The sequence below is a fragment of the Diabrotica virgifera genome, chromosome 4, assembly GCF_917563875.1.
Source record: "Diabrotica virgifera virgifera chromosome 4, PGI_DIABVI_V3a".
Classification (NCBI taxonomy): domain Eukaryota; kingdom Metazoa; phylum Arthropoda; class Insecta; order Coleoptera; family Chrysomelidae; genus Diabrotica; species Diabrotica virgifera.
The window spans coordinates 161,705,901-161,732,464 of record NC_065446.1 but is presented as its reverse complement, the minus strand read 5'-3'; the positions used below and the strand labels follow the sequence as shown (position 1 = coordinate 161,732,464).

The 26,564-nt window shown below is 34.5% G+C and overlaps 1 protein-coding gene across 2 annotated transcripts in view; it reads right to left on the bottom strand.

Annotated features, from left to right (window-relative positions):
- Positions 1-26,564, bottom strand: part of LOC114330764 (clotting factor C-like) — a 114,560-nt gene that overhangs the window by 72,100 nt on the left and 15,896 nt on the right. Inside the window, exons 4-5 of one of the 2 annotated variants that reach the window (XM_028280177.2) lie at positions 20,563-20,769; positions 10,911-11,072 (exon numbers count right to left, since the gene is read on the bottom strand). The exons of the other annotated variant lie outside the window; for it this stretch is intronic. Of the exons in view, the coding sequence (XP_028135978.1) occupies positions 10,911-11,072; positions 20,563-20,769 (369 nt within the window). The remainder of the gene's footprint in view (positions 1-10,910; positions 11,073-20,562; positions 20,770-26,564) is intronic. 2 annotated transcript variants of the gene reach the window in all.

Sequence of the window (26,564 nt, the reverse complement as noted above, 5' to 3'; positions counted from 1 at the left end):
GTACCTAACTTTTTTATTATCCAACATATAAGAGAATGAATATAAAAACAGAATGTCAAGAAGACCTGAGGTTATAGTTGGGTTTTAATTTCAGTATTTTATAAATGCTAGAATAGTCTACAGGGTAATGCGAACTTTGAGAAAAAAACACAGTTTCATTCGTACACCCAGTATACAATGACAGTTTACCTGTCTAACAACAATATTATTACAGCGATATTGTTAATGAATAAGGCTACAACATGGTAAAAAATCACTTAAATCGGACAACAGGTTTAGGAAATTCGAGCATCAAAAGTGACCAAAGTTTTAAGTGGATCAATTTTTTTGCGACCGAGTGTATATCATTATATATCATAAGCAGCAATTAATTTTCAGTTTCTTAACGAATTCCATTACTTCAAGCTTCCAAAAAGATTTTTTTCCTAATTTTTATGATAAGGGATAGTTTTTAGGGGTTGAATCAAATTAAAATCTTGTAGGTATCAGGTTTTGTATATTAAAATAATATATATTTTTTCTAAAATGATTTCCTAATCTTAGCCATTTTCTTCATAACTGTATAAGGGGTAGTTTTTAAGGGTAGTTACATATAAAAATATCGAACTATTAAGTAGTTACATTGTAAAAAAAACAACAAAAATTTAACATGTTTATACATATCGATGTCTATAACTGCTTCCATTTATTAATTTTCAATTTTTTCCCACGTTTGATTCTTAGGGGTGATTTTTGGTTGTTGCTTTATATAAAAAAGTAAGTGTCAGGTTTCTTGTACTTGAAGGAAAGAAATTCTCCTATTACGATCCACAATAAAAAAATTTCATGTTTTTTGACCATATTTTTTAAATATTGGGGTTGTAATAGGGGTTGTTTTTATGAATTGGTGAGCTGTAAAATATCAAAATAATAAAGTCATGATTCAAAACAATCAACATTTAACTTATCTGAACATAATTATAGCCCATTACCGCTTTAATTCATTTTTCAATTTATTGGACTAAGGGGTATTTTTCAGCCCTTAAAAATAAAAAGCATACTTTGAGACCAAGTCAGGTTTGAAGAGGAGGGTAAAAACTTAATTTTAAATTTTCAAGAAGATCGATGAAGGCAATTAAAATTGCGAGGTTTGGATCCATTTTAAGCTTGAATGATTGTACTAATCAACTCCTTTTGGAGCTCATTTTATAGGTACCTATTTCCACCGGCGCCCATGCAGAAATTTTCAGGGGGGGGGCAGACGTGAAGATGTTGCACATGATATTCTGTATACTTTGGATAACCATATATAGTTTACAGCACCCGAAAAGCTAGGGGGGCCACGGTCCCCCCTGCCCATTGATATGGGCGCCCATGCCTATTTCTGAGTACTTTTTACATAAGTGGTTAGTAAGCATATTTTCTAAAATGTACCGTTTTCCCATTACTTAAGCTTAAATACTTAAATTTAAATAATCTCCAAAAAAAATATACATTTATTTGTCTATAATTCACATTGAATTAATACTAAAAGTTTTTTTGAGTAGGAACTTATGGTAGGGGAGCCCGAGCGGGGATTTTTGCAGTTACTCGAGCACGTCAGATTATTACATGGGGACGAGAAACCTTGTATCCTGAAAATGTACCTCTACCATATATTGGCTCTTAATGCAGACAAGTTCGTTAATGGGGGGGGGGGGGCGAAAAAAACATCTATCCTTAGAAAAACTCAAAAACATCAAATTAAGATAAGGCAAGCCAAAGTTTCACAAGAAAAAGCGAATATTTCGCGAAATGAACGACAGATCGAAAAACTAAAAAATACTTGCTCAATATTTTTCAAATATCTATCGAATGATACCAAACACGACTTCCCACGGTGAGGGGTGGGGAGGTAAATTTTAAATACTATTCCCGCGTAATTTCGCGAAATGAACATCAGATCGAAAAACTGAAAAGTACACTTATTCAATATTTTTGAAAAATCTATCGAATGGCACCAAACACGACCCCCCACGAAGGTGGAGTGGGAGGTTACTTTAAAATCTTAAATGGGAGCACCCATTTTTTATTGCAGATTTCGATTTGTTACGTAAAAATAAGTAACTTTTCAAACGATTGTTGGAAATAAAAAATTAAATTAAAAATGGAAAGTCCCCACTAAAATGGAAAACTTTACTTTTTTCGGTTTTAGGTCCTACTCTTCACAACCCAATAGGTCCCCATAACGCTCGAGTGACTGCACATTTAGCATACTTTGCTTCCCTACCATTGTTTAACTAGGCATAGTTAGTAGTGATGTTGAAAAAGTAACTATTCGTTACTATACTACACCTAAGTATACCGAAGAATAAGTAACTATACCGAAAGTAACGATTACTATACAGAGAGGCAAATCGTTACTTTGATTAATCTGATTAATTCCTGACTTCGTACCAATCGTATCGAGCAAGTACCTACAATCGGTTGATATCGGAATCGGACCGGTACTCCACGAGTATCTACCATAACAACAAAATGGAAGTCAGAATAGATGGACAACTTACAGAATCTATAGATTTGATATAGGCAGCGGAATAAGACAGGGAGACTCATTGAGTCCTATGCTCTTCAATTTAATCATGGATGAATGTTTATGTACTTTAGGAGGCATTTTATACTGCAATTATGCATTTTCACCCATTTTTCTATTGAAAACTTTTTCCTGTTTCACTATTTCCCTAAAAATCATTTATTTTTTCCTAAATGCGGATTTTATTGTTATTATCCAAAAATCTAAAATAGTATCTGCCCGGGCCAAAAATGAGTAGAATTTAGAAAAAAATTCATTTTTAAATAGTAATTAGTCTGGACAAAATTATGTCGGGCATCCCTTGTTTTTAATAATTTTTAACATAATAGATTACATATCATTTAATTTCTATCCATTAAATAGATCGGTGAAGGTCGTTGTTATATCGGATCTTATATGAAATGCTGAGAAATGCGATTCTCGATATGATTACCGGTACTCAAATACAAAAGTAATCATAGTGATCAAAATATCCTACTGATACAAAATATGTACTGAGAAATGCGATTCTCCATATTATGATTACCGGTACTCAAATACAAAAGTAATCAAAGTAATCAAAATAATCAAAGTAACGAATACGATTTGTAACGATTACTCGAAAGTAATTATAATCAACATCACTAATACAGTCGAACCCGCTTATTAGAATACCGGTTAGAAGAATATCCCGGTTTAAAAAGGGAAATTTGAGGCCCCAAAACGTTTTTACTAGGCATATATGATCGGTTATTAGAATATCCCTGTTATAGGAACACTTTTGCTTGGCACGAAGGCTATTACAATAAGCGGGTTAGACAAACCTTATGACAGTGTTATTTGACTTTTATTTTGCCGTCAGGTGGCCTTTAGTGATAAATTTCACGAACTATTTACAGAAATTTAATTGTATGCAGGGTTCTGCTGAAGTAATTCTTCGACTGTCATATTTCTAATGCAAACCTGTACAAGGATGCCGGATTGGAAAGAAAATATAAGATTTAAATAAAACGATTATTGTTACCCTCATGGACAAGAAATATGACCTTGTAAATAAATAACACCCAAACTTGTGTAATTTTTCGGTATGACTTTTAGTTCTTGTCAAAATCCATTACTTGCTACCGTTTATTCGTCTTGTGATAGATAACTTGACAACTTCGAGCGAATGGTTCAAATTGTTTTTTATAATTTGAGACTTGCTAAATCTAAAGCGGCCAGTAAACTATTTAAATGATTTAGATGCTGCCTTGGAATTTTCTTTGAAAAATATTTATTTGTTTACCATACTTAATTATTTGTTTATTTGATTTGTTAGAAAAGCATTAAATATTTAGTTAAAATATACTTGATGCCATCGTCTTAGAAGACTCATCCGGAGGATTATTTTTTATTCAAGACTTTATTTATGTTTTGAAAAAATTAAAAAATATTCAATTTTTTTAGCTTTAAAATGGCGTTTGAAAAAGTACCTATTAAACTTGTGGTATTGTTTTTTGACAATGTTTTTGAAAAAAATAAACAGATAAAACTTAACTATAAATATACTCACGGAATAAAATATTGCATATTTTGAAATTAACGTGTGAAATAAAAGGTTTTCTGCTGCCCCCAGCGTCATAAAAACAGGATATTTTTTCCGAATGCGATGTTTTATTGTATCATAATTTTTTTATTGTTACAAGCGCCATCTCTTTATTTCAAACCATAAACACTAAGCATTTTATATCATTCTCTTTGCCGTATCCCTATGCGGGGTCGGCTTCCCTAATTGCATTTCTAAACACAATTCTATCTTGGGTCATATCAATGTTAATCTCCTTTACCAACATGTCCTGCCTTATCGTCTCCCCCAGGTCTTCTTTGGTCTTCCTCTCCCACTCCTTCCAGGAATCTGCACTTCAGCAGCTATTCTTCGTATTGGGTGATTTACGTCTCGACGTTGAACATGACCAAACTATCTTAACCTATGCTCTCTAATTTTGAATTTTATCCTTCTTTGTCACTCCACTCATCCATCTAAGCATTCTCATTTCCACCACATGCATTCGTTGTTCCTCTTCCTTTTCACTGCCCAACATTCAGTTCCGTACATCATAGCCGGTCTTATGGCTGTTTTATAGAATTTTCCCTTCAGCTTCATTGGAATTTTTTTATCACACAACTCACCACTCGCTTCTTTCCACTTCATCCATGCAGCCCTAATTCTACTGCATGCATCTCCATCTATTTCTCCATTACTTTGTAATACCGATCCCAGGTACTTAAAACTATTGCTTTTCACAATCATTTCACCATCCAAAGATACCATTTTATTTGTATTAACTCCATCTTTAAATGAACATTCCAAATACTCTGTTTTTGTCCTACTAAGTTTTAAACCATTTTCCTCCAGAGCTTGTCTCCACTGTTCCAGTTTTTGTTCTTAGTCTCTTTCACTATTTCCTATTAACACTACATCATCAGCATATATTAGGCACCATGGCACTAAGCATTTTTGTTGAACAAAATTATAACATAAAGAGTGATCTCCCCTATTGGTTGAATATTTTTCTAACTGAGTATACATTGGTACGACTTATATCTATTTACTTGACTACTTATGGCTTGATTACACGTAACAAGTACGGTGGCGAGACAGCAAACTCTTACTAGGCCGAGACAGTGGTGATGGCGAGATATGGTTTATACGTATTTGGCAATTTTTTAATTTGGAGGCGAGTTAGTTGAGTTTCGATTCACAAAAACAAGGAGTAGTGTACTTATGGATCGTAAAGCTAACCTTAAAAATATATCACACGATTTATACTACTGCTTATATAAGAATTGACGGATATATTATGAGAAGGAGATAAGCGTCTCTGGACTATTATAGACAATGGATTTTAAGAAGACCAAACCTCGCTGCTCCCAATTTCTTCAATTCATTGATTTTTCTTGTCTATACAGTCGAACACGCTGATTAGAATACCGGTTATAGAAATATCCCGGTTTAAGGAATAGAAATTTGAGCCAAAACTGAAACGGTTTTACTAGCGACTAATGATCGGTTATTAGAATATCCCGGATATAGGAATAGTTTTGCTTGGCAAGAATACCATTCCAATAAGCGGGTTCGACTGTATATCGAATTTAAATTTTTTATTTTATTTGACTTCTTGAGTTTTAAAACCAGTTGAGTTTTATTTATTTCTTCTACAATCGATACATATGCTGCATCACGTTTTTGTTTACTTTTATACTCAAAAGATTTGAAATTTCATAAGCACGAGTGTGACTTATCAATACAATTGAACTAAACTTTATTGTCTTATCTGAGTTCCATTTGGTAGCTATTTTTGAGAATCACAAATCACATTGATTAACACAAGTCGTCTCTTTTGATGAAGTAGTAATATGTACCGGGTGTCCCAATAAGAATGACTCTCGGCCATATCTCAGGAACCGTTTATAGTAGAGCTTTGAAATAAAAAATTTTATAACAAAAGTTGCCTCAGGAAAAGCCTGGAAATTATTTTCATAATTGTGGGTCCACCGCTAGAGGGCGTAATTAAATATCAAAAATAAAAAAATCAAAATTTTACAAAATTTTCCAAATGAAGGGGCACTGGAAATCCGATGATTGTATTCTTCATCAAATTCTGCGCATATTTAATCTAACAAGTTTAACTCTACCTTTGCAAATAAGAGGTGGGGGTGAGTGGGAACCTTGTTATGAAAAAATGGCTGTAAGTCCGGTTCTGCTAAATCAAATTTTGAAAACTGGGTCTTGTTGAAGACAGATCTTTTTCTTCAATGTAAGCGTGAAAATTTTGAACCATCCTAATAAGTAATAAGCCAGCTGGGAGGCGGTATTTAATTTTTTTCAGAAATCTAGTTTTCTTTGGAAAATATTAAATACAAGGATGCATTTTTAATCATACTTTATAAAATTAGATTAAATTAGCAATAGAATAGCGAAAACTGCATGTCGATACCTTTTTTCTATCTCAAGGTATCTCGAGAAACGTGTAAATTTTATACATAACTGTTACTATCACCGGTAAGCTAAGTTAATGAAAAGTAGTGTGCTGTGGAAAAAACAAAATAACATTTTCTAGATGTCAACGTATAAAAACATAATTAATTAAAATAACAATATAAAGAGAGACAATACTATTAAAATTAAATATAACACAAAAAACGGAAACTAACTGCAATATTTTGCTTCTTACTTAAGATAAATTGTTTTACAATACTTTTTAAATGCAAATTAAATGTTATAATTAACTATTATCCTAATCTCTTCAATTTAAAGCTCCTTGATTCCATTCATGATAAACTCCTAATAATAAAATTATAATAAAAAAAATAATAATAATTCTATAGTTTATGATATTTCTAATTTTTAAAATTATAATAAATGGTAAAAGTAATGTAATTTCTACATCAAAAATTAAAAAAATAATAGCAATTAAAAAAAAATGTAATGAAAATGGTAAACGAGCAAATGTTTATATTACGATTTGCAACGAAAATGATGGGCAAAAATTTGAACGTTTATGTCATCACTAAATAGTTGTTTTTATTTCTTTGTAATAGGGCTTTTCAACGCATCTCATTTGTTTCGAGCCTCTGTCATATGCCGTATAATCCGTGTATAATATTAATATACGAGATATGAACGAGGCTCGAAACAAATAAGAAGCGTTGAAAAGACCTAATATGCGTTGACAGCTGGAAAATATTTCTTTGTTGTTCCCATAGCACACTACTTTTAATGAATTTCGTTTACCGGTGACAGTAACAGTTATGTTTTTAAATTTACACGTTTTGTAAGATATCTCGAGATAGAAAAAAGGTATTAACATGCGGTTTTCGCTTTTCTGTTGCAAATTTTGTCTAATTTTGTAATATGGTATTAAAAATGCATGTTTGTATTTAATATTTTCCAAGGAACACTAGATTTCTGAAAAAAATTAAATAACGCCTTCTAGCTGGCATATTACGCAGTAAGTTGGTTTGAAATCATAACTTTTACATTGACGAAAAAGATCTGTCTTCAACAAGACCAAGTTTGCAAAATTTAATTAAGCAGAACCGGACTCACAGCCAGTTTTTCATAACAAGGTTCCCACTCACCCCCACCTCTTATTTCCAAAGGTAGACCTAAACTTGTCAAATCAAATATGCGTAGAATTTTATGGAGAATATGACGATCGGATTTCCAGTGCCCCTTCATTAGGAAAATTTTGTAAAATTTAGATTTTTTAATTATTGATATTCAATTACGCCCTCTAGCGGTGGTCCCACAATTATGAAAATAATTTCCAGGCTTTTCCTGAGGCAACTTTTGTTATAAAATTTTTTATTTCAAAGCTCTACTATAAACGGTTCCTGAGATATGGCCGAGAGCCATTCTTATTGGGACACCCGGTACAATTACACAGCGAGTGTTGTTTACACGTACCGAGTGGATTGGCGAGTATACGATTGAAGGGTGGGAGGTCGAAGACTCGGCCTAGTAAATAGAACAAGGTCCGAGTGACTGTCTCGCCATATGATTGGGCCGAGTGCTCGGCCAATTACTCGTTAGTATGTTTATACGAAACGAGCACTCGGCCGAGAATACTGTCTCGCTACAATACTAGTTACGTGTAATCAAGGTCTTAATCTAAACTTATTCTAAACTTTTACTTTTACTTGTTCTCTATTGTTTAGGTCTATAGGGTAAATCCAGTGGACTACGAATATTTAGTCTGCTGTTTTTTACACTGTTTTGTCAAGGAGACTGATTACAAGATTGTTAGAGTGCACTTCAAGACGTTTTAGATATTTATACACTGCCCGATCACTCGTTTCACTGTATGGATTTTTAAATCAATCCAAATGACTTGGTTTGAGATAAACCAAGGGGGGCAGTCGCTATAGTTCTTAATGTTTTTGACTGAAATCATTCTGGGATCGCTATGTTGTGTCAGATGCTATACCCCAGAGTTGTACGCCGTATGTCCAAATAGGCTTTATGATGGAAATGTAGACCAGGATTTATTTTTTAATGATAGTGGTGAGTTATTTCCAAGTCGCCAGTAGTGTTTTTAAGTACAATTCCTAGTTGTTTACGTTTATTCCAGGTATGTGTTTTCCAAGTTAGCCTTCTGCCTAGATGCAATCCCAAGTAGTTGGCACTATCTTTTTTTGGTATTAGGTTGTTTTTATAATATATTGATGGTGTGTCATCTTGGCATTTTGTGAAAGTTAGATTGGCTGATTTTCCTCGTTTAATCTTATTTGTAATGTGCGGGTTGCAATTTCTGGATTTTCGTCTTTCACCATAATTGCAGTGTCATCTGCAAATGTAGCTATTAGGTGATGGTCATCGGTTGGAAAGTCAGCTGTAAACAAAATATAAAGTATGAGACCATGTATACTTTTTCGGGGCACACCAGCTTTTATAGGATGAATGTCTGTTATAAAGTCATCATATCTTATTTTTTAGCGCCTTTCTTCCAGATAAGATTTGAGCAGGATGTAGAGTGGATGAGATAGCTTTTTCTTTAGTTTATAAAGCAATCCCTGGTGCCAAACCTTGTCGAAAACTTGAATTATATCCAGGAAAATAACTATTGTATCACGTCAACCACTCTGTGCACTTGCTTCACACTATGCACAATGGTCGAGTGTTTAAGGGGATGGGTACGTATTTTCGGCTGCAATGCTATTCAAATGGGGATTCATTTTTTTCGAATCCTGAGAAAACTAATAAGTATTTTTGAAAAATTTAAACGCAAAATGAAAGATTACGTTCTTACCGAGGGCCGAAAGTCCCTGAAAAACTTCTATAGTGTTTATTTTAATAAATTACATGGGTGAAAACTAAGAGAAAATGTAATGTCATTTTTAATTTCAGATATCTCATTCAAAAGAAACTTTTTATTTATTTTAAGGGACTTTCAGCTCTCGATAATAATTTAGTCTTTCATTCTGCGTTTAAATTTTTTAAAAATATTTATTAGTTTTTTCAGAATTCGAAAAAAATGGACACCATGTCCGTGGTGATATTTTCCAAATCGAACATTCGCTATCTTTGTCATACAACGCACTGAGTCAAATAGAATATGATGACAAGACAGTGACAGTTTTAAATATTTGACATGGCATCGGGAATATTTTGAGTTTTTGATTAAATAATATTGTAGTGTATTTGATAACTAGTTGATTTAAGGCGTGAACTTAATAAAAAGTTATTTATTGTTTAATATTTATGGAAGATCTAAGCAGAGAATACAGCAGGATATATCTGTGATCCGAGTATTTTTTTGTTAAAGATGTTCAAAATTGTAAGCGTTCCATAGTAACAATATATTATTAAAAAAAAAACTTTAACACTTTTCCTATTTTCTCGACTGAGTATTAGTTTTTGTTGTACATATAAATTATTAAAATCACTGAATACATAGTTAGTGAAAAAATTATCATATTTATTAACTGAATTAATAATTTGCGATTATACAAATAACAGTTATCCAAGAACATTCAAAAGCTATCTCTTTAAAGTTAACGATGACATTGTCAAGTAGAATGACATTCTAGTAATGTTTACATATCCATACCAGTGTGAATTTTACTACACGTAATTTGCCGTGTAAAGAAAGAAAAAGTAGGAATAGCCGTAAAATATTTGCGAATTATGTACCGATGGCCTTAAGACGAAATCCAAATTGATGCGATGGCACTTACTAATTTATGTTCATCTACTTCTATTAATAATCGATTTTTTATAATTTTCTCTGCTATTTTAGACATAGCAGGTAATAAGCTTATTGATCTGTATGATTTTATCTCTCTAGCAGGTTTTCTTGGTTTTTGTATTAGTATAATGTCTGCTAACTTCCATTGTGCTAGAAAATATCCTAGCTTTATAATAGCACTTATTAGTTGTGTTACCATTGTAATCCATTTGTGGTAGTAGTTTGATTATCTCACCAGTAAGGAGATCATGTCCAGGTGCTTTTTTGTCCGAATTTCGTATTTAATAATTTGTGCTACTTCTTTAGGTGTTGTTAGTTTGGGACGTGGAGAAATTTTATAATGACCCCTACAATTTAGTTAGTAGGTACTACAAGTAGGTACTTACAAATTTTGCTGAGAATTTATCCCTCTATGGATACAGGGTGTTATTTTTAATAAAATAATTTTATCCCCCGAGAAGGTGCCAAACACCCCCAGGATAAAAGCGCACCACATCACTTTTGTTTCTTAAGGTGCCCTCTAACTACTTACGAATTTTCATGAAAATCGATGAAGGTAAAAACATTCAGTGACTGTAGTGCTATTGTCTGTTTTGAAATCTATTGAAATTTAAAAGTTTTTTACTTATATTGCGATCAGTCGTACTTACCAGTTATGACAGTTCTTATGCTCACTAACGTCCCCCCACATATATTTTCGTAATTTTTCCCTAAATTCTTGAATACCGCTATAACCCAGGGGTGGTCAAAATGGTTGACTCCGTTGCCATTCCAAATAAGTGAAGGTTCCGTATAAACTTTTCTTCCACAAACTAATAAAAGCAATAATTAAAATAAACAAACATTGTGTTATTATAAAACAAATATCCAACTATAATAGATGAAACGAAAGAAAGGTTGGGACCGATAATTTTTGAAAAAATACTAACTGGTTGGAACCCATTGTAAAAGCAAGAAAATATAATGGTAGGGGAGCCCAAGCGGGGATTTTTGCAGTTACTCGAGCGCGTCAGATTGTTGCATGAGGAGAAACTTTGTACCCTGAAAATGTACCTCTACCATATTATAGGGTGTCCCAAAAGTAGCGGAAGGGTCGAATATTTCGCGAACTATATATCGCATCGAAAAACTGAAAAATACGTGTTAAATCATTTTCAAAAGTCTATCCAATGACACTAAACACCAATCTTCACTACACCCCCTGTAGCTGGAGTGGGGGGTAACTTTAAAATCTCAAATGGAAACCCCCAGTTTTTCTTGCAAATTTGGATTTGTTACGTAAAAGTAGCCAACTTTTATTCAAGACATTCTTTCGAACTGTGGATAGATGGCGCTATAATTGGGGAAAACGATTTATCTTGATACCATAGGTAAATTATAGAAAAGGTCTAATATCTCACGAAATACACTTCCAAATGAGAAACTAAAAATAAATTTTTAATCTTTTTCGAAAAACTATCGAATAACACCAAACATGACCCTCCAACCCACCCCCTGGAGGTGGGGTGAGGGGTAACTTTAAAATATTAAATAGCAATCCCCACTTTTTATTGCAGATTCGGATTCGTCTTAAAAAATTAAGCAACATTTATTCGAAACATTTTTTTAAATTTTTGATAGATAGCGCTAATAAATCGTATTTTTCTAATTAAAGCGCCATCTATTAACAATTCTAAAAAATATTTCGAATAAATGTTGCTTAGTTTTCATGACGGATCCGAATCTGTAATAAAAAGTGGGGGTAGCTATTAAAGATTTTAAAGTTACCCCCCCCCCCCACCCCACTTCCAGGGGGTGGGTTGGAGGGTCATGTTTGGTGTTATTCGATAGGTTTTCGAAAAATATTAAAAACATGTTTTTTAGTTTCTTATTTTGAAGTGTATTTCGTGAGATATTAGACCATTTCTATAATTTACCTATGGTATCAAGATAAATATTTTCCCCAATTATAGCGCCATCTATCTACAGTTCGAAAAAAATATCTTGAATAAAAGTTGCTTACTTTTACGTAACAAATTAAAATCTGCAAGAAAACTGGGGGTTTCTATTTGAGACTCTAAAGTTACTCCCCACCCCACCTCCAGGGGGTGTGGTGGGGGTTGGTGTTTGGTGTCATTGGATAGATTTTTGAAAATGATTGAACACGTATTTTTCAGTTTTTCGATCCGATGTTTAGTTCACGAAATATTCGACCGTTCCACTACTTTTGGGACACCTTGTATATTGGCTCTTAATGCAGGGGAGTTCGCTAAGGGCGGGGGTCGAAAAAGAAAATCTATCCGAAAAGGAATTGAACACCATCAAGTTCCAACACCAGATGGCCTGGTCACCATGGAGGCTACCTTGGTGCGGATCACTGCGGCCAACTATACACTGAAAATTGCTTCGGTGTATGTGAGGCCACTTGATCCAGTACTAGGAGAGGATCTTGACCTCATCCTGGACTCAGACGAGCCCACTGTGATAATCGGTGACTTAAACGCGAGGTCGCCCAACTGGTTCGACAGACTAACAAACTGCAATGGCAGACGGCTCAGTAACTATCTCGAAAACAAACATAACACTACTGTAACTGGACCCACAGACCCAACATGCTTCCAGGGAGATAACATCCCAACATATTTAGACATTGCAATTCTTCACCATGTGGGATTACAACACGAGATAATAACGGCAAACGAAGGGGATTCCACACATAACGTAATAGTTATGACACTTGGGGCAATAGATTTGAACCAAGTAGAACCACGTAAAAAGAAGATAATAAATTGGCAAAACTTCAGAAGACAGATGAGTGAGAACATAGGTGCAATACCCACAATAAATAACATAAATGAATTGGACGAAAGCATAATAAAACTAGAACAGACAATACAAAATGCAGTGGAAGTTAGCACCAGAACCGAAAGCATAGCTACACAAAGAGGAAAATTCAGAGAAATATCAATCGAATTAAAAGAATTAATAAGAGAGAAGAACAGAAGAAGAAGAAGAGCACAACGAACTCGAAACAGAGAAGATAAAAGAATTGCAAATGAATTAGACAGGGAGGTCAAAAAACAGTTACAAGAGCACCGAAGCGAATGCTGGGACCAATATATCCAAAGCCTAAATCCAAATAAATCTGCATTCTGGAAAGTATCAGCAGTACTTAGAAACGATAGAAAACCGATTCCACCTCTACACAGAGAAACAGGAATTGTATATACAGACGAAGACAAAGCAGAAGCCATGAAAGATACACTAGAAACGAATTGTAAGAAAAATTTCCATTAAAGGGAAGATCTAGACTTCACCGCAGAAGTCGAAAATAGTGCAAGAAGAATAAGAAGAAGAAAAGGCAGAATAGGCCTTGAACACACCACCCCAGAAGAAATAAGAAATATAATCAAAAGGGCTAAGGCGAAAAAAGCACCAGGCCCAGGCAACATCACAAATAGGGCAATTAAATACTTACCGACCAAATTAATAGTGTACATCACAAATATCATCAACGCGGTACTGAGACTAAGATACTTTCCAGATAGATGGAAAGAAGCACACGTAATAATGATTGGAAAACCGGGAAAAAACGGGAGCTTTCCTCAAAACTACAGACCAATACAATAAGCCTGCTATCATCGCTAAGCAAAATAGCTGAAAGAGTAATACTCAAAAGACTTCAAGAGGAAACCGAAAGGCTAGGAATACTCCCCGAAGCGCAATTCGGATTTAGATCAGAACATTCTTGCGAACTCCAAGTACTAAGACTGACAGAGTACATCACGAAAGGCTTCAACGAAAAAATGTACACAGCAGCTGCATTTCTCGACGTCAGTAAGGCATTTGACAGAGTCTGGCATGAGGGACTAATCCACAAAATGAACGATTATGGGTACAGCGGGGCGATGACATGTCTTCTGGCTTCATACTTGGCCAACAGGAGGTTCAGAGTTCGGATAGGGGACACCCTGTCCGAGGTCGGAACCCCTGAGGCGGGTGTGCCGCAGGGAGCCGTGCTGTCACCCTATCTGTACACCATATACACTGCAGATACACCTAAAAATAACAGAACGATCCTAAGCCTATATGCAGATGACACTGCTATAGCAGCATGCAGCAGAGGCCCAGACCTGGCAGCAAGACATGTACAAGGAGAACTAAACCGACTATTACGATGGTGCGTAAAATGGAAGATTGCACTAAATCCAGATAAAACTCAGGCCGTCATGTTCCGTAAAAGATGGGGAACACCGAACACAGAACTAAGCATGGACAATAACCAAATTGAATGGGAAAATGAAGGCAAATACCTAGGCGTAACGCTAGACAGAAAATTAACATTCACACAACACATAAAGCTAACAGTAAATAAAGCCAAAGTACTAAGAAAACAACTAGCCCCAATAATTGGGAGAAAAAGCAAATTAAGCATCAAGACAAAACTCAGAACAGCCAAGAGCATAATCCTGCCCACCCTAACATACGCATCAGCAGCCTGGGGACATACGTGCAAGTCTAACAGGAAGAAATTACAAGTCAGCCAAAACCACATAATCAGAGAAGCCGTAAACGTGCCCAAATATGTACCACTGCGGTACATATACCGGGACACAGGCCAGAAAAAAATCCTAAGGACCATGGATGAAAAAGCGTATGACACCTTCACCAATAAAAGAAATCACCCCAACAGATGGCTAAGGGAATTAACGGATTATGACGAAAACGTTAGAACGGTACATAGACGGCCTAAACAGCAATTACAAAAACATGATGTCTGAGATAGTTACAGAGTAGTCAAACCACACCGCGCAATAAAGATAGAAAAAAAAAAGATCAGGCTCTGGGGCCCAATCGATGTTAGATGATTGGACGCCAGATCGTGCTCACCAAAAAAATACATAAAATTATACTAACCCACAAAAAAAATATATAAAACTAACAAAAGACCCTTTATTGTCGCAACCATGTTAATATTAAGTATTACTTGAAGATTAGTGAACACTGACCGTACCCACTCGGCTCATACTCAACATTAAGGGTACAAGGGACCCCTCAGGTCACCTTGTACAAGCCACTTAGGCTTCAGGCCCATAAGGCAGGTCGAATGAAAGACCTAATCGTCAGGAAACTCTGAGCACCGAGGCCATGGGCGATAACCATGGGCTCGATGGCCAGACTCATCGGGTGCCCAGCTGCCGAGGAGAACAAATTTACATTTTGCCAATTCGGCAGCTGAGTGACCGAGCTCACCACACGGCTCCTCGCGTAGGGATACCAACCTAGGTTGGTGTCTCTCCGAGGGGAGACACACTCTTAGGGACTTCAGTCCAAAATCATGTCAATACCAAAGTAGAATCAGTAATGTAAATAGGGAGAAAAGCTACAAAGCTACCCCTACAGTGAGGTGGCCTAACCACAACCATGCAAAAACGGAGGGTGTTTCTTTTTCCCAAATCACCCGACGTAAAGATCATAGCTTCCCCGCGTATGTCACACGTTGGGGAGGGGTGGAGGAAAAACCTGGGGGTCAGGAAATGGGTGAGTCCCAAAGTTTCACAAGAAAAAAGCGAATATTTCACGAAAAAAATGACAGATTGAAAAACTAAAAAATACGTGCTCAATGTTTTATAAAAATCTATCGAATAATATCAAACACGACTTCCCACGGAGAGTGGTGGGGGGTAAATTTAAAATTTTAAATACGAATGCCGCGATATTTCGCGAAATGAACATCAGATCGGAAAACTGAAAAATACACTTATTCAATATTTTTGAAAATTCTATCGAATGGCACCAAACCCGACACCCCACAGAGGGGGGTGGGGGGTTACTTTAAAATTTTAAATGGGAGCCCCCATTTTTGATTGCAGATTTGGATTGCTTACGTAAAAATAAGTAACTTTTATTCGAGCCATTTTTTTAATTATGTATAGATGGCGCAATAATCTAAAAAAACGATTATTGAAAATGGAAAATTAAATTAAAAATGGAGAGTCCCCACTAAAATGGAAAACTTTACTTAACTTTTTTTTTGTTTTAGGACCTACTCTTCACAATCCAATAGTTCCCCATAACGCTCGAGTGACTGCACATTTAGCATACTTTGCTCCCCTATCATAATGAAAATTAAAGGAAATATGCAGTATATTGTACAAGCGAGAAAGAAATATGTCATTTTTTAACGTGTTGTACACTGTACTTTTTCTATGTATGCGTTGGATGAGTTCAAACTTGTGCTTTTAGGTATATTATATGCCTAAATTGAAATGAAATACATATGTATACATAGGTATAACATACATATGTATGCGTATTTAATATTCTTAAAATTTATATACTTTATTTATTTAAAATTATATTTAACAGTTACCTATATTTGAACAGTAGTTTTGAAAGGTAAGTTTTGCTACAACACTTATAGCATTCATAGAAAAATTAATTTTTATGAATTTCCTTATGGACATCCTTTGTAATGTAAAAACGTTTCGGGACCTCAAATTTCTATTCCTTAAACCGGGATATTCTTATAACCGGTATTTTAATAAGTGGGTTTGACTATATTTCCTTTGGTTTTCATTGTTGATCCATTTTTTGTATGTGTCCGAACCAGATAAGTTGTTGTGTTCTTTTCTAGATATCCCTGCTGCTCCTCTCCAAAAATCCGTTTCCATTGACTTCAACTTTGCCAGTGTTCTTTCTTTCAGTGGCCATACCTCACAGCTCTACAGAGTGATACTTTTCACTATAGTCTAATATTATATAATCTCTTTTTATTTTCATTGCTAATGGATTGGTCTCATAAAATGCTTTTAACATTATGATGCGTTTCTACCTGACGTATTTCTTTATTTTAGGGCTTTTTTACCTAGGTATTTGTAGTCACAGGAGTGCTTTATCGTAGCCATATCGTCTAATATGAGATCTTTTTATTCTCCTCCAATGCACAAGTATTTGGTTTTCTTTTTACTTACCTACTTGTAGACGCCTCCCGTATGAGAAGTGTAGGAAGGAGAAGAATCTCATGGTTGCGTAACTTGAGGGAATGGTACAGGTGGACATAAATCGAACTATTCAGAGTAGCAGCGCCTAAGGTCAGAATAGCCATCCTGATTGCAACTCCCGTCGTGGAGATGGCACGTAAAGAAGAAGAAGACCCCGTATATAATTTCTTAATTTTTGGACCGTATAGTTTAAATCGTCATATTGAACCATTATTACTTGACAGTCTGCGAAGTTGAATGTATACCGCGCGAGTAACCGGCAAAATAACGCAAAATATGGAACATACATTGTGAAGTAAAGAGAGATGAAACTAGTAGAGGTAGAAATTATCGATATAAACGAATAAATTAAAATTACATTACACGGTTTCCCACCTTTATACGTATCGGGGGAGTATGAGAACTGTCACTGTGACAGGAGGACAGACGTCTAAAGGCGGAAAAATAATAATATGTAATGTAATGTAGGCTATTGATTATGTATTTTTAGTCCATTCTTTCACGGTTTTTGCTCTAAATTTTAAAGAACCGCTTGGATTGACATGAAATTTGACATAGCCATAGCTTACATGTCAAAGAAAAAAGTGATATTGTGTCGATGTGTGCTTGTGCCCTGGGGGTGACTTTCACCCCCTCTTGGGGGTAAAAAAAAGTCCGGAAATGGATAAACTGACTAATTTTAGGTAACTTTTGTTCTATAGAGCTTTTTCGCCAAGTCAACACTTTTCGAGTTATTTGCGAGTGAATATGTTCATTTTTCAACAAAATAACTACATTTTTAGACGGTTCTTCGCAAATAACTCAAAAAGTAAGTATTTTGTCGAAAAAAGCGTTCTTAGCAAAAATATAGCCTGTAAAAAAGTAAAAAAAATGGTGTACGCTTTAGGTCTCTGGACCTCGTAAAACCAGAGTTATAGCCAATGAAAAATAGATTCATATTCACCAAATTTCAAATAGAATACTTCGAAGTCAAATATCCAAAAAATTAAGCACTTTTTGGGGAAAATCCATTATAACTTTTTTAAAGTGTTTAAAAAAGCTTTATTTCTGTTTGTATAAAACGTTTCTAGCATTAAATTTAAGCAAATTACGCTCAAAATAAAGTTGGTCGCTTTTGTTTTGGCAAAAAAAAATCGGGAAGGCCACCCCCTAATTAGCAACTTAAATGGAAATAATAGTTACCGCTCCACAAATTATTTTACTTATGTTGTGTTTATATGATCTGTAAGTTTCATCGATTCAAAGTGCTTATTTTGGAAAAAATTGGTTTTAAATTAAAATTTTTAAAAATTTTAATTTTGAAAAATATGTTTTTTTTTTCAAAATAACTTAAAAATTGTTAGGCATACCAAAAATCTCGAAAAACAAAAAAAGTCAGCATTGCTTTTTTGAATATCATGTATTTTTTTTTTCTGTTAGACAAAAATTGATTGAGATTTGGTGTTTCTAAATTTGCATACATTCGTGATGAGTGACTCGTTCAACCCCTTTTAACTACAGCCCTTTCAAAAATAAGGACTTTGAACCGATGAAACTTACAGATCATGTAAACAATACATACACGGGTCAAGAAATTTGTGAAGTTGTAACGATTAAGTTCATTTGAGATACTAATTAGGGGGTGATTTTCCCGATTTTTTTACCAAAAAAAAGGGACTAACTTTATTTTGAGCGTAACTTGTTTACTTTTGATGCTACAAATTTTTTTTATAAAACAAAAATGAAGCTTTTTTTAAACACTTTAAATAAGTTGTAATAAGTTTTCCCCGAAATGTGCTTTATTTTTGGTTATTTCACGTTAAAATATTCCATTTGGAATTTGACGAATATGAACCTATTTTTAATTAACTATAACTCTGCTTCTACTAGGTATAGAAACGTGATATATACACCATTTTTTGAAATTTTCTACAGGCTATATTTTTGCTATGAATGTTTTTTCGACAAAATACGTACTATTTGAGTTATTTGCAAAAAACCGTCTAAAAGTGTGGTTATTTTGTTGAAAAAATGAACACATTCACTGGCAAATAACTCGAAAAGTATTGACTTAGTGAAAAAAATCTATAGAACAAAAGTTGCTTAAAATTAGTCAGTTTATCAATTTCCGGACTTACTTTGGACGAATACTTTTTCACCCCCAAGAGGGGGTGAAAAGCACCCCCGGGGCAAAAGCACATATCGGCACAATATCACTTTTTTTCTTTGACTTGTTAGCTATGTGTATGCCAAATTTCATGTCAATCCAAGCGGTTCTTTAAAATTTAGAGGTTTTGCAATATTTTACCGTTAAAGAACGGACTATTTAGAAAGGAACTACAACGTTAACCCGGCACCTGCCACGTGGGGTGCTACCAGCACCCCATAACACATTTTTATCAAATATTTGGTATTTCAAGTTTGGTAACCGAGCTGTGCGTCATAATAGCTTTCTATAATATTATATAGCATATATGTGTTAGTGTTTGAAGTGGTTATTTAGTATCATTCTGAACTTATAGCTCTAAAGTCGAATTGGGGTGTCATCATCTGGCACTTTAAGTTTTAATTTTTTTTTTTGTATTTTTGATATACAGGTCAAATTTACATTTTTTATTGAAATAACTGATTTAAATTATTAATATAGACTCTACACTCACTAAATCTTAATTTTTTTAGATACTTTACTTGACTTCATTTATTTTGGCTTGGTACTTGCTAATTTGCTTATAACACCTTTTTCATTTTATTTTTTAACTTTTATAACATAATAGTGGCTAATAAGTTAATAAAACATGTTTATTTATATTCTTGTGTTCTCAACACATTATTTTGTTTTTTTAAACAAGTAGATCACAGAAAATTTTTAAGGGGTGCTGTGAGCACCCCACGTGGCAGTTGGCGCCTTGCAAAGCCACGTGGCAGGTGCCGGGTTAACAGGGTTTCATTGTTCAATATAGTCAATGGGCCTCTAAATACGAAAAACCGCGGAGTGTTACCATTTAAAGGGGTGCATTTTTGAGAAAGGGGTGAATTAGTCCCTAGGCACATGGCGAATTATGGTGAGTTCTATGAACTTTTGATACAAACACGTCTACAGGAAAATTTTTTCATGTTGATTTTACTATTGAAACATTACATTTGAAAGTACACTTCTAAAGAACTGAAAGTGAAAATTAAAGAACACTTCGAGACCTCAGATCGCCCGTAAATTATTTTCCTTTATTTTTTGTTATTTATATTTTATTCCAATTACAATGGGTACCACTCTGATACTATTTTTTTTTGTCCCAATAATTATCTGCTCTGGCCTAAAACTAAAACGCAAAAATTTACTTACTTGGTTGACACACAGGTTTGGGAAAGTCCCAAAGGCCATTGTTACAGTAGAGTATATTTCTACCGCCTGGTGGTATTTCATGATAAGAAGCACACTCATAAGTTAAGTACGTACCATCAATTGCTTTATCACAAGGGACTGTATTGTAATCTTTATCTCTACATTTAACCGTAGTAGTTGCCGTTGAATAAAAAGGGGGACATGTTTCTAGAAATTAAAATTTAGTTTGTTATATAATTTAATAAAATGTTATGGTGCTATGAAGGGGGTTGGATGAAAAAGGAAAGGCAAAACTAAAATAAGAAAGCCCAAGAGCGAAACAGATAATATTGTCCATTTTGTAGCAATATCTCTAGACCTGGGCATTTAGAATAAAAAACATCGAGAAAAACCGATTTTTAAATTAATATAACACTTATCGTCTTACAACATGTTGCATTGTCGACAACATTTTTTCATTTGAGATGGCATCAGGAAAAAAGTCTACAATGGGCAAATAAGTGGAAATGCATAATTGCGTTAACAGTGCATAAACGTGTCAAAATCAGTATATTAACGGCCAGATTTTGTTACTCTGAAGTTTTTGGGGTCTTTGAACATGAATACGCTATCAGAACCGACCCCAGGAGCACCTGGCACCCAGGATTACTTCTAAGGCACGTCATATGGAGTTGGAGGGTTTTCGGCACTAAATTGATGCAAACAGATTATTTGATAATTTTGGGGTCGCTGGGGACACAAATACGTCATCAGGACCGACCACCGGAATACCTGGTGTTCATTGTTACTGCTAAGGTACATCATATTCTGGAGTTTCGAGTGTTTTCAGCACTAAATTGATGCAAACAGATTACTCAGGGGTTTTTGGGGTCTCTAAACATGAATACGTGCCCGAAGCGTGCATAGCAGTGACCCTGGGTAGTTAGTCCTCCCAGGGACAGTGCTGATATCATATTCATTATCATACGATGATACATGAACATATACGAAATGAAGAAGTGCGAAGCAGGACGAAGGTGGAAGATGTAATTGGAAAAATTGCGCAAATGAAATGGAACTGGGTAGGACACGTGGCATGACAAAACATCGAAAGGTGGACGAGAAACATTGTCCATTGGAGACCACGGGAGCACGGTCGTAATAGAAGAAGACCTCAAAAACAATGGCTAGGCTAGACGACATCAAACAAAAATGGGGAGAAACTGGCACCAAACAGCACAAAGAGAAGAATATAGAACTTAGGGGGAGGCCTTTGTCCAGGAGTGGATACAAACAGGCTGAAGAAAAAGAAGAAGTGTTAAAAACCCTCGAAGCTCAGATGACGTGCCTTAGTAGTAATCCTGGGAACGAGGTGTTTCGGGAGTCGGTTTTGATGGCATATTCATGTTCAGCGACCCCAAGAACCCACCAGCAACAAAGTGTGGCCCTCAATATAGTGATTTTGACATGTTTACGTACTTTTGGATGCATTTTATGCACTGTAAATGCAAGTATGCATTTCCACTTATTTTTCGATTGTAGACTTTTTTCCTGACGTTATCCCAAATACAATGCAAAAAGTTCTAAGTCGATAGGTGCTATTTTTAAATATCGATTTATTGTTCCCAAATGTCCTGATCTACTCTTTTAATTAATAAAATTATGTATATTATATTGGTACTTCTTTTTCCTATTTGTGGTTACATGTTGGGTTTGCTGTCGACTGGTTGGTGGAGCCTTTCTTATTACTCCAGGGAAATAAGGCAAAAATATAAAATGTTCGAGACCAGCCAGGTTGCAAATGAGTTTTCTAGGTAGTTTTTACCTAATACATTATTAATACAAAAATGCCCGTCACAGTTAGGACGAGAATTTTAGTTATTAACAAATAAGGGTCAAAAATGGAAGTTTTTTCGTTTAAGTAGTTTTAGGTAAAAATAGGGTAATTAAATATCTTACTTACTGTATTCATCTTTTAGTAGATGAGCACAGGTTTAAAATGGCAGTTTTTGAATTTTGGTCAGATTATTTGTTGCTTTGGAAATTGCAAAATAAGACTAAAATTTCGAAAATCAAAAATTTGCTATAACTTTTTCAAACATGAACATTGATATTGCACGAAAAGTTTAATCAAACAGTCCATATAATGCACAAAAAAATTCAAGATGATTTGTCTATTAGTTTTTTTTTGAAATATTAGTGCTCTGGAAATTATAATGATATAGCGATTTAGCGGATATCACATGAAAGAAGAAGATCTTTATTTTTAATATATTTAATAAAAAATAGAGGAAAGGCACCAAATTTGAGACAGGCGCCTAATTTGAGACACCGTCGTATATTTGTGTACGATGGGTTGACATCTAGTGAAAATATTGAAAACGATCATTCTGTGAAGTTAGTAGTAGATCTGCTTTTAGTTGGCGCTTAGAAGTGACCGTTGTTGTTTTTTCGAAGTTAATTTGATTTACACCATACACAAAGTTTTTCAGAATTTATAAAAACTTACAATACATCAAGGTAAGACGATTACATTTACTCCAGTAATTTTTTTTTGGAGTTTAATATTAGTTAATACATTTTATGCAAATTAAACGGTAATTGTGTGGCATACATAACCAACAAAAATCCGTTTTATTTTTTGACGGAAAAATTATAATTTGAGACACCTGTAGGTTCCAAATTTGAGAGTGTCTCAAATTAGGACCCCGTGTAAAATTTTTATTTTTATGTACTTTTTTGTTTGTAGATGCCGCCAAAAAATAAAAAATGAAATGCAAATCGTATGATACGGGCTGTAAATACAGTAAGAAATAGAGAGATGGGCTACTTGAAGGCCTCAAAAGTTTTTGGAGTACCAAAAGGTAGCTTAGAACGATATGTGAAATCAGAAAAGATTCCAGAAGAACTCGTCGGGATATCAATTAGCCGCCGACCTATTCTTCCTTTGGAATTAGAAAATGAGTTGGTTGAGTATGCCCTAACTATGGAGCAACGTTATTTCGGGCTAAGAGCGCGTGATATAAAACGACTGGCATTTCAACTTGCAATACGAAACTAATACCACATCCATTTAGCGTAGTCAAAAAATCAGCCGGAAAGAAATGGTTGAGACTCTTTCTGAAAAGGCATCCGACGCTTTTAATACGTACTCCTCAGGGAACGTCATCTGCTCGAGTAAAATCATTTACTCATGAAAATGTATCCAAGTTCTTTGACCTGTATGAACCAGAATATCTTAAGCTTACTAACCCTGCACAACGTATATTCAATGTAGACGAAACAGGTATTACAATTGTTCAGCACAAACATAGCAAAGTCATTTCTATGAGAGGGAGGAAGCAGGTTTCGTCACTTACTTCAGCAGAAAGGATCAAGCTGATTACTGTTATTACATGTATGAATGCTGCAGGAGTTTTCGTACAACCATTTTTAATCTTCCCTAGAAAAAATATGAAAACAGAGTTGATACTAGGAGCTCCCACTGGAGCAGTAGGTCAACCAAGACGTAGGTCAACCTTCTACATCAAAAGGCAAAACATCAAGAAGTAAACGGAAAGTTTCTTCGAGTTCAAGTTCAGATAGCAGCGAAGACTTTCCATTAGCTGATTCATCGTCCGACGAAACTGGAGAAAACAACGCGGAATGTCTATTTTGCACCGGAAAATTTTCCGACCATAAATATGGAGAACGATGGGCAAAGTGTTACCAATGTGGCAGGTGGGCACATGAATACTGTGGAGAAATAAAGTCCAACACATTTATTTGCCTTTTCTGTGAAGGAAAGGGCTTTTTTGAATAGTATCTCAAATTGGGGTACCTGTCTCAAATTTGGATACCTGGCTATCTCAAATTAGGCGACCTTTTATTTTTAATATTAAATGTCGCAAAAAAATTAAATGTATTTTTTTTGCAAAAATATATGTCTTATTCGCCTTATTTATTTTTTGTTTTGTTGTAGAAACATTAAATTTAAGTTTTCGAAATAAATGTTTTAAAAACTTTTGAATATTCTGTTTTATATTTGTTTTTCAAAAAAAGTGTCTCAAATCTGGTGCCTTTCCTCTAAACAAAAGTCATTTTTACCATTGCAAAAACATTTTACTAAAGCAGTCATTTTTTTGGCTTATAAATAATTTCAATAACTTCGTTATTATTAACTGTAGAGTACATTTACTTTGTTATTTTTAAAGCTGCTATTTTTACACAAATTATCACAAAAAAATTCGCTTTGATCAGTTCAGGTCAAAGTTAGTCCCGTTTTTTTATTTAATTCACAGATACTTTGTTCATAACACCTAAGCAACCTAACTGGCGCCATTTTGGAGTTCAAGGTATATAGTTTTTGTGTATAAGGTTAAGAAAACTTTGAACTTCAACAGAGCAGTTAATAAAACTTTAAACATGAATTTCTGACGAGATCGGCTTGGGGTCGGTGGAGGGATATTATTATAATTCGTGCACTCAAAAAATAAAATTGATTCTTCAAACATATGCTGCGATTAATATCTCCGGAGCTTATTGATGGATTTTGTTCATTATTTTTTTTAATTTTTATGTACTCATAATCTTATAGAATACATTATGTACATTTATATCCCCACCTAACATTACAAAATGTTAGGGGGAACCCCCCTTATCACTCAGGGGTATGAAAAATAGATTACGACCGATTCTCAGACCTACCGAATATAAATATATATACATAGTCCAGAAAGCCACTGCGCATCCGTTAGGAAAAATATTCTAATTCGGATTTTTTGCACAATCTTACTCAAAAAGGACTCCTTTTAACAAATTTGCATGTTGCCAGGACCAAAAGGTGGTCAAACATTTTTTAAACGTTTTGTTTTTTTTGTTTTTTTCCTAAAATTATTTTTTTTTGCATGGAAAAAAGTTTTTTTAGGTTTTTTGGATCATTCTAAACAGAAAAGGTCTTTAGTGACTTTTCTCTAAAAATGATAGTTTTTGACATAGAAGCGATTAAAAATTGAAAAATTGCGAAATCGGCCATTTTTAACCCTCAAAAACTATGTGAAAAACTGAAAATTTGAATGTGGTCAAGGTAGGTAGATATTCTTTAAACATCGATTGATGAAATCCCGAAGAGGTTTGTGCCATACAATATTCAAAACTCCTTTGTTTTTTAATTGCTAATCAAGCGTGCGGGACACTATTTTCCACCGACAGTATGGTGCAAATGAAAGGAATAAATTCGTTATTTCCTAAACCGGCGACTTTAAGGAAAAATCCCGAAACAGGTCGATTTTTATTTTTAAGTTACGATATTGTGGCATATATGGTATACTAGTGACGTCATCCATCTGGACGTGATGACGTAATCGATGATTTTTTAAATGAGAATAGGGGTCATGTGCTAGCTCATTTGAAAGGTTCTTTAATTCTCTATTCAGTAATATATACATTTACATAATTATTTATACAGGGTGTCCAAAAAATTTTTATTAAATTAAATTATTTGACAAAAAAAGAAGTAGAAGGACACGCTGTATAAATAATTATCTAAATGTTTACATTACTGAATAGAGAATTGAAGAACCTTTCAAATGAGCTACCACACGACCCCTATTCTCATTTTAAAAAATCATCGATTACGTCATCACGCCCAGACGAATGACGTCACTAGTATACCATATATGCCACAATATCATAACTTAAAAATAAAAATCGACCTATTTCGGGATTTTTTCTTAAAGTTGCCGGTTTACGAAATAACGAATTTATTCCTTTCATTTGCACCATACTATCGGTGGAAAATAGTGTCGCGCACGCTTGATTAGCAATTAAAAAACAAAGGAGTTTTGAATATTGTATTGCAAAAAACTCTTCGGGGTTTCATCAATCGATGTTTAAAGAATATCTACCTACCTTGGCAACATTCAAATTTTCAGTTTTTCACATAGTTTTTGAAGGTTAAAAATGGCCGATTTCGCAATTTTTCAATTTTTAATCGCTTATATGTCAAAAACTATAATTTTTAGAGAAAAGTCACTAAAGACCTT